This window comes from Sesamum indicum, unplaced genomic scaffold (genome assembly GCF_000512975.1).
Source record: "Sesamum indicum cultivar Zhongzhi No. 13 unplaced genomic scaffold, S_indicum_v1.0 scaffold00202, whole genome shotgun sequence".
Taxonomy (NCBI): domain Eukaryota; kingdom Viridiplantae; phylum Streptophyta; class Magnoliopsida; order Lamiales; family Pedaliaceae; genus Sesamum; species Sesamum indicum.
The window spans coordinates 69,829-79,514 of NW_011628096.1; the positions used below are offsets into that span (position 1 = coordinate 69,829).

At 32.4% G+C, this 9,686-nt stretch overlaps 1 protein-coding gene across 1 annotated transcript; it reads right to left on the reverse strand.

Annotated features, from left to right (window-relative positions):
* Positions 1-68: 68 nt before the first annotated feature.
* On the reverse strand, positions 69-6,231 carry LOC105179760 (ribulose-phosphate 3-epimerase, chloroplastic). Its single transcript, XM_011103401.2, has 10 exons — positions 5,676-6,231; positions 4,810-4,924; positions 4,503-4,643; positions 4,303-4,416; positions 2,905-2,983; positions 2,063-2,172; positions 1,933-1,989; positions 701-770; positions 497-604; positions 69-283 (listed from the first exon to the last, which is right to left on the reverse strand). Exons 1-9 carry the CDS (start codon positions 5,786-5,788, stop codon positions 555-557), a joined length of 849 nt encoding a protein of 282 aa, XP_011101703.1. The 5' UTR covers positions 5,789-6,231; the 3' UTR covers positions 69-283; positions 497-554.
* Positions 6,232-9,686: the final 3,455 nt, after the last annotated feature.

Below are 9,686 nucleotides of genomic sequence, written 5' to 3' on the forward strand. Positions count from 1 at the left end.
ATATATATAAACACACTGGGGCTAATTCTTGATCAATGGGTATAAATACATTTGAACAGAAAAAAGAATTGTTAAAACATGTACCTGAATAGATGTCTTCTAGAAGTGGAAATAATATGAGGATCTTTATTACACAAAAAATCCACTTGAGGATTATGCTACAGACATTACTCTTACAACAGTTGTAAAACCAGTCTTCTAATAATACTTATTTAACCAGACAATCAATTCTGTAATGGTATATCAACAACATCGAATCTCTCCACATGGTTCTGCATGTTATCTGCAGCAGCAAAAAGGAAATATTGTAACAATGAAGAAAAGCAGTAGGCAAATGACCAACCAGTTGCACTTGCCTAGCACTTCAATGTGCTTCATATTTTTATAGTCCAGCAAACAATTTCTTTCAATAGATAAGCCTACACTTGTTCAAAGTAGAAGTGCGATAAGATAAGAAACACTTTAATGTTATATTCATAATAGGTAAGGAGAATACCTTGAAATACAGATTATTGAACCCAAAGGGAACCCAAATAAGATAATTGGGTGAAAGTTTATACTGCAACAGCGATAGGCCTTTTGCTGGTTTTGATTCCTTTGATGGCTGCAAACACAAAATAGAATGCGCTAGAAAATAGTTAAGATACATCACCAAGTACAAAATAATTCCATTGAACTGAGAATGAAGTTTTATCCTTGCCTTCACTATAATCAGGAGCTCCAAATACAGCAGAACCAGCAACTAATGCATTGGCCCCAGCTTCAATTACCTGAACGATGATCTAAAATAAGACGAGCCCTTCAAAGCAAACTTGTCTGTCTTACAGAAACATATAGGAAGTATGATAAAGTTTGTAAAAAAAATTAAAAACAAATAAGAAAAAGTAAAAACTGATGTACTGGAACTCTGGTTGATAAATGAACAGCAGAAATTTCTTCTCTTTTACATCTTCTATACTTTGACCGTTTCCAGTTGCCACTTGCACGCTCAAAAAGACTCTAAGCTGGAGTACCACCAGAACATGGAAACTACAGAACATATTCTTCTGTATCACAACACCACAAATGCGGCGCCACTATTGCTATAGAATATGCCATTAGAATCGACCAGGAAATTCACCAAAACCACTGCAAACTGAACTCCTTAGCTTGAGGACTCAAGTTACCAACTTGCAGTCACCACCAAGTAAACTAACACAAAGATACATCGAATCTCAAACAAGTTTGATTGGTTTCTTTACTCTCATCATCAGTCCGTCAAAATCCCAATTCAGAGGATCATGAAGAGATATAAGATAATCAGGAGAAAGACTGCAGCCACAGGAAGTATACAAGACTAGTAATTTAGAGCAGGCCCATGATAGTGGGTCTAAACTTCTTTCAATGGTCATGGTTTTGAGATCCAATTCCACTGTCAATCCAGACTGTTCTTGGAGGATGAGGTTTATTATTTGAGACTTTACCAGTGAAGGGAGGAAAGCTCATGAAAGTTGAGTTGGTGCAAATTCTATTGTGATGGTCATGACCAAAAAGCTACCTTAGAATTAAGGCCTAGCATTTAGAGCTAGGAAAACAAAAGGAGAAGAAAAAGAAAAAAAGAGAAAGAAAGTTGTGGCTGGAGCCTGCCAGGGTAAGTGAGCTTCCTACTTTCAATTGACCGGTACAGGAGTCAAAATAAAGTAATTGAGAGGAAGGGACACCCTCATTACAGATTTGTTGTCTCCTGTCTATCTTCAAAATCTGCTCCTTCCTTTATCTCTGTCGTCTTTCTTAATCATTACAACACAGTATTGGTAGAAACAGATAATCTTTTTGTAGATTCTATGTTAGTTATAAGTAAGCTCTAATTCAATACAACAGCATATAATGGAGAGAGACAGAGAGAGGGTGGGGAAATTTCATTCTGTATGAAGAGATAGGAGGGATTCCGACCTTATAAGCATTCTTAGGACCAACCCCACCATCTACCTCAATCCATGGATTCACTCCCTGTAAAGCAACATAAGAATGAGAATTGTTCAAGCATAGCAAGCAAGGGAGCAAACAGAAATATATACACTACCTTCTCAGCACACATTCTTCTCAAGTCAGAGATTTTCTTTACTTGGCTCTCTATGAAACTTTGCCCACCAAATCCAGGGTTTACAGACATAATTAGCACCAGATCAACCACTGTTAATCAAACAAAGGAAAGCACCAGAAAATGTTAATTCACTGGATTAAATAAATGTTCATTGATATTCCATCTTTATCAGATACATAAGAACTAAGTTGCACAAGTATGTAGAAAAACGGATGGACATATGTAGCATCTACTTAAAAAGTTCTCCATGGAGATGAAAATATTTTGTCTTCTCTTTTTTCCCGTAAGTAATATATATGCATGCAAATTGTAACCTACGGGCCACACAAGAATCTAGGTCTTGTGACATGCCACAGAAGAAAATAGCAAGGGCCATAAAGGAATTCAGATCTCTTCAAAATAAGTAACAAAGTAGAGAAGAAAAACGAAATGTTAAAAGTAACAGTCTGTACTCCTAGAGTCAATTCATCCATAGTCACATATTTGAATATAATCATCATGTATTTTCCAGCTGAAAAAAGAGAAAAATGCTTAAGATGTTTGTATGTGTAGTGGGATTAGAATTTCTACTTGTCAATCATTAATTCAATGTTACACTTTCGCTTGGATTATCCATGCTGCTTATAGCTTTTGTATATGGTATGCATAAAAGATACCATGCCTCAGCTCACTCCTTGTCAACTATGAAGAGCATACATCAACCAATGAATAGATAAATATATATATGCATGTGTGTGTGTGTGCACGCTTGTCTCTGTTGAAGCCATAGCTCGTCGACACTTGTCCACAGAATCTTGATTCAAGGAAATAGTTAATCTTACCATCAAGAACATACTCTATGGTACTCAATGGTGTTGCAGGGTTCAAGACAACTCCAGCTTTAGCACCCAGACTCTTAATCTAGAGAAAACCACCAAGAGTGTGAATGTCAATAACCAGTCTGCAAATGTAACAAATAACAGGGAGAGCCCAAAATTTCCACAGGCCATAAATATCTAAACCAGTTACTCCTGGAAAATATAATACTAAAGCCAACCACACCACTTTGTCTCAGTTACTCTGTATTGCAGATACAAACGAGAAGTGATTTTATCTTATTAACCATCAGAACAATTGGCATTAGATTTACTATTACAGTAATTTACCATAATTACTCTGTGGAAAGGGATGGATCAATAACTTACATGAAACATCATTATATTGTTTATCCAGCCTAAGAAGCAAGCCCGTATAAGTTTCCCTTATGCATATAAAACAATACAGACAGCAGAACGGATTTAGTAATAGGAAAACATTGGCATTGAAAAGACTAATTGAAGAGTGTGAGTAAGATGGCAGAAGCTTCTGACATCCTCAACATAATCAACAGCAATTCCAGACAAGAACTACCTCACATGGAATTTCATGTACACTTCCACTATTAAAAGAAGTACGTACGAGATTTGAAGTAATTAATCAAGTTTGGTACGACTTTTTATAGTGGAAAAGGTCATTGTACAACATAAGCGTCAGAAGTTGCTATTTCAAGATTATATTGCAGATTTGAAGCCCACAAACATAACCCAAAGATCTGTAGAGTCGATGTATTGTACCTAAACTATTTGTTGTGTACTAAATAAAAAGACTACTGCACATAAAAAACTATCAGATAGGAAAAAGAAAATGGGATCATAGTGTCCACTAAAAGTAAGTGGTGCCTTTTACTTTCATCTGTATCATCAAAATGGAAAGACATTTCCAAGTCCAAATGATTTTCTTCTAGGAACTGGCAGAATTGAGGAAACGAAGTATAGAAATTTGTCAACTTTCATTCATCAAATCCAGAATATGCTAATTCAGGTTAATAATACAATAGTTCAGACAACTAACTTCACTATGTGATGGGAGCTCCAACTATCTACTAAATTTGGTTGTGACAGCCATAACTAATCCAGCTCAGTACCACCTGCCCCACTCGAGAGTGGAAACAAGTTTGCTTCTGAGTTTCAACACAAAGTTCACAAACTTCAAGTGTTGGTGTATGTTATAATCCTTTAGCCAACTAGATTTGAACAGGAAGAGGAAGAATTAAGTAATGGATGGAAACAATCATATATCTCTATTCTGACAATGAACGGGAACACTAGAAAATCTCAAGAACGCCTGCTGTATTTGAACAAGGTAAAGAAAACCTTAACAAAGTTGCATAATATTATGGAATCAACAGTTCATAATCTTACTTGATTCACTGTTCGATGCAAATGGATGGTTGAAGATTGTTCACAGTGAACACTAACTATGTCAGCTCCAGCCTTTATGAAATCAGGGACTCGCTGCTCAGGTTCCACAATCATCTGCATGATTTAACAATGTTAAAAAGAGGCATTCTGACACAAATTATTCCTGAACTAAATATACAAAATCTGAAATACTAAAGTACCAAATGCACATCCAATGGCAGATCTGTTACAGGGCGGAGTGCATCTACTACAAGGGGCCCAATTGTGATATTTGGAACAAACCGGCCATCCATCACATCAACATGAATCCAATCGCAACCTGCCAACTCCACTGCTTTGACCTATTCATATAACAAAAAAGGTAAATTAGGCACCAACCTAGAAATCCTATTACCTCTGGATGCAATAGTTGTAAACATACTATTACATCAAGAGATAACTATGATGCTTAAGATTGTGCAAAAAGGCAGAGGTTACAAAAGTAAAGGTCATAAAAGGAAAACCTACCTGCTCCCCTAACTTGGCAAAATTGGCAGAAAGAATAGATGGAGAGACAATGATATCGCTTTTTGAGAACTTATCAACCCGAGAAGTTGCCTTCACCACAAAGCGGGATTTTCTCCTGCATTCACACATAAGAAAAACCTGAAGACAATTCGAAAAGCTAGCTAACCTTTCATGCCAATAGCCATAGAATAAGACCATCTTTACTGCCTTAAGGCTCAGAGAAACAGGAATTTCAGATCGAAAAGACACAACTGCTAATAGCAAACAAGCATTTTCAACACCTAATATTATTTTAGTGACAAAGAACTGCAAAGTTCTCTTGAAACGACGCAGTTGAATACGGTATCACTTTTTGTTCTGATGAAAATCTAACAATCTTAAAAAAACGTGCACTATCATTCTTATCATCCGGAGAGGAATCTGGTTTACGTAACAAAAATTTGAAACCACTGCTCTATTCCAACCAAATATTATATTACAATTTTTTCCCATGATCACTGAAGGTAGCATATTCACAAACATGTGATGCTAAAACCCAGCCAACCAGTTTCAGTTACTACACGGAAGCACTTGATGCTTACTAAACTTCCATATCACCTGCAGTACATAAAGAGGAACAATTAACCAAGAGTCTGAATTCCCAAAAGCCAAATTGTTCCACCTATGCAAATTTACAAAATAATAAGCACTCCATGTACTAGAAAGCAACCCAAGTTCATGCAAACCCGTAATCACATTTACTGTGTGATCCTCTCATTTTATCCAAACAACATCTGAAAAACCCCCTTCTGTATCACAATTCCAAGATTTTTGAAACAGAAAAACGCTCAATCTTGCCCACCAGAATTACATGAAAGATTGCATACCTGGTAGAAGTGAGTGAATTGGGAGTTGAAAGAGAAGGCTTCTGGCCCTTAAGCCCCCCACCAATCGACTGAACTAAAGTTGATGAACCCAAAGAAGCAGCCACAGAAGCCATTTTTTAGTAATAATATTGCCTACAAGATCCTGTTTTTCTTATAAATTCTCTTCTTTTACCGGCACTCAACCTGAATTCTTGAAAAGAAGAGAGAAAAAACAGTAGATTTTTCCCTCTTTCTTCAGAGTCTTGTCCTGGACAAACAATAAAGCAAGAAAAAGGAAAAGATGTTGGTGGGTATGGAGGAGGAGACCATGAGACCGCATATACGGCTGACACGTGTCGGAATAATTTCTTGCAGAAGGGTTATGGTGGGTGGGGTTATCAGTTATCTTCAATGGTTGGACAGCCTCAGCTTAACATCTCCTCTTCTCGTTCATCGTTATTTGCGATGGAATGTGTGCATCTCACACACTGCTGGGTCGTACTCTGTTCTTCGATTGTGGGCCTCCGAATGGGCAGTGAACAGTGCTCAAACAGTATAGGTAGATGCGTCACGCCATTTGAAATCACCTTTAATTATATAATCGTCGCTTTTCTCGAAGGGTACTTGTATTTATAATATTTATAAGTAGTGATGGCAAACAATTTGATACTCGGCTTCATTTCAAACTCAACTTGCAACTCCAGTTATTAAAATATTATGTTCATTGGGCTAGCGAGTGTTTTTCTATTCTTTTTAAATTTTTACATATTCAACTTCAAATTCAATATTATATTAATTTTATATTTAAAATAAATCATATATTATAATCATTAATCAATATCATATATTTTATTTTTAAATAATAATAAATTATGGTAGTATATATTTAATATCTGGAACAAAACAAGCTTAATCAACCATGTAAATTTTAATATATTTTTTAAATAATTATTTAATATTACACATAAATTTTATGAAAAATTTTAATATTCAGTTGTAATCTATTATACTTTTTCAATTTAATAAGTACTAACAATTAATTTATAATTTTTTATATCTATTTGTGAGTACTAGATCGTATCGCGTGTTTCACATATAGAAACATATATTTAGAGGTAAGCATATTACTTTTTAACGACAAAAAATATTAAGTTCATAAATTTTAATTGATATTTATATTATGAGAACATTACTATATACAATTATATTTATAAAAGAATTAAAAATAATTATTTTAATCGATGTGGAAAGTTCTCTTATATGTAATTCACCTCTAAGTTTAATTAATACTATTAAATAAAAAATGTAATCCCTAAAATTGAAATTTTGCGTTGTGCATTTACTAACTATTATTTATTGATAATCATGAGAACATTACTATATACAATTATATTTATAAAAGAATTAAAAATAATTATTTTAATCGATGTGGAAAGTTCTCTTATATGTAATTCACCTCTAAGTTTAATTAATACTATTAAATAAAAAATGTAATCCCTAAAATTGAAATTTTGCGTTGTGCATTTACTAACTATTATGTTTAATGATTTTCTATTTGACCAAATTAATGAGAAAATAAAATATAATACACAAAAATTCAATATTGAAATAGAATTAATAGTCAAAGTCCCTTATTTTTCAATTCATTACAGAAATTTTAATTTGATAAAATTGTTCATGTCATTGTTTTATGTCCATTACATTAATGAAAGAAAGTAAAATCTAAAAATAATTTTCTAATATTAATGTTAATATTAAAATAAAATCAATTAATCAGGAAGTCACTTGATTTAAATTTTTCAAGTGCAATTTTAGATTAACAAAATTGAGGAATTTTTATATTTATTCTATATTATATTTTTAATTTTTTAATTTGGTTTAGTGTTTATATGTTAATCGTATTCTATTCGTTTTAAAAATTTTATTGTTCCGTAGTAACCCATTTTTTTAATAAATATTTGAGAGCTTATGTCAAATTAAGCGTGTTAAAATATTATTTGCCTATTTATTTTTTAGTTAGTTATATTATTCACCCTCTAAGTAATTAAGATAAAATAGAAAAGCCAAATATTTTTCTTCTTTGATAGAGTTAAATATTATAATTTATAAATTTTCGTTTGAAATTACTTTAATTTTTTAAGTTCATTTATCGATATTAGCAACTTTAGTTTTTATTTCAAATTTGCCTCTCTAACCATATTATAATTTTGGATAAGATGGTTAGTTTAAGTTTATTTTTTTCACATTAGTTCTTTATTTTGTAAAATTATTCAATTAATTCTTTTTTGGAGAAAAAGTAGTAATGTGCAAAAATATTTTTGGTTAAGGCATATGTTTGTGGCTTGATATAGTGAAAGAATATTGTATGTGAACTAACTGTTGGAGTAAATAATATATGTGATGTATTAAAATGACCCCATTTCAACTAAAACATTTTTTCTCCCTTGGAAAATCAGCATTCGCCTCTTAATAATTATATAATTACTCTTTATATAATCAGCATTCAACTATATTATTACTCTTTATATAATTAATTCTTATTTATTATTGAAAAGAGTACTTAAGTACTAATGTCTTTTCACAATAGAAATAAACATTTAACAAGATTCTTACTTTTATATATTTAATGATAATCATAAGTTGCAGTTATTGATATTATTTTACCTCAAGTATATTATGGGGAGAAAAACAAAAGTACGTGAAAATGCAATCTGAACATAATTATTTTATATTAATATAAAAATAAAATTAATTAGTTATAAATTACACATGTTAAATTTTTCAGAAGCACTTCTAATTTAAAAAAATTGATAACTTTTATTTAAAGTTTTATGATACTTGTTTTTTAACTTTTTTTATTTTATTTTTTGATGTTTAGATCGGCACTTTATATATTATTCAGATGCTATTTACAGTCAAGCAAATTATTTTGTAAATTGTATTTAAAGATTTTTTCTAACAAATTAATTGTGTGAAAAATATAATTTATCTATTTTTTTAATCGGATATATTTATTATTGTCTAAGTAGTTTAGAGGTATTAGGACTATTAAATAGTCTTTTCTTTATAGAATTTTATTCTTTTATAACTAATTTTGATTCATTATTAAAATAGATTACTTAAATAAGGGTATGAGTGTTTTTTCAAAATGGGGAACAAACTATTATAATTCATTCTTTTATAGATAGTATATATATATATATATTTATATCAAGATACGTACTATACAATTTATTTTATTACTTATAAACTTATGCCAAAATTTGGTGATTCTCATGAATTAATCTGAATATAATAATAATAATTGATGTGTATGACCCAAATGCATTTGGCCCACGAAGAGATATAAAATCCAAACTAGGCCCATCAGCCCATGATGAGGACAGCCTGATGAAAACTTACCAGGCTCAGCCCAAGAGAGAGGCTTGGTACAAGGCCTGTTGGAACCTCAAACCTACCTTCCAAACCCAGCCTGGGAGAAAGGAGGCGACCTCAAGAAGCTGCACTCTTTGGCTTAGAGACACTCCTTGCAGAGTAGGAATCCTCATCCAACCAAAGACGTGCTGCTCAAGTCAAGTAAGAGATATGATCATGCCTTAACCATAGATTTTCATCTTTTTTCTTGAAAACATATGTTGCTATAGAGTTTCTGCGAAGAGGGACTCCTTCTCTATAAATGCAGGCAACATCCCTCAACATGGAGGTCCTTCAATAATCTGAAAAGTCTCTTGCTATTTTGCTATAACTCTCGACTCGTTCTTTTACTATATTTTGCCTACAAAATTCTTACTTTTATCTCAATTTCTCGTTATGATTTATTTCTACACTTATTTATTCCTAAATTCAGAACTAACTTGAGCGTCGGAGTGCTAACATATTTTGTAGGTCCTATTTCTCAAATTCTTTTGCTCAATTAGCCTAGATCTATCGTCAAGATTCAAGAACATTGAACCTGTACTAAAATCAACGCATCAATTAGCGTCGTTTGTGGAAAATTTGAGTTAAAGGCGTGAGTTACCATGGAAACCCCCA

Excerpts from the sequence above, each read along its gene's own strand:
- LOC105179760 (XM_011103401.2), bottom strand. The coding sequence starts at position 5,788 with ATGGCTTCTGTGGCTGCTTCTTTGGGTTCATCAACTTTAGTTCAGTCG. Across the intron at positions 4,925-5,675 it reads AATTCACTCACTTCTACCAG|GAGAAAATCCCGCTTTGTGG; the intron begins GTATGCAATCTT and ends GTGTGAATGCAG. Across the intron at positions 4,644-4,809 it reads TTGCCAAGTTAGGGGAGCAG|GTCAAAGCAGTGGAGTTGGC; the intron begins GTAGGTTTTCCT and ends TTATATGAATAG.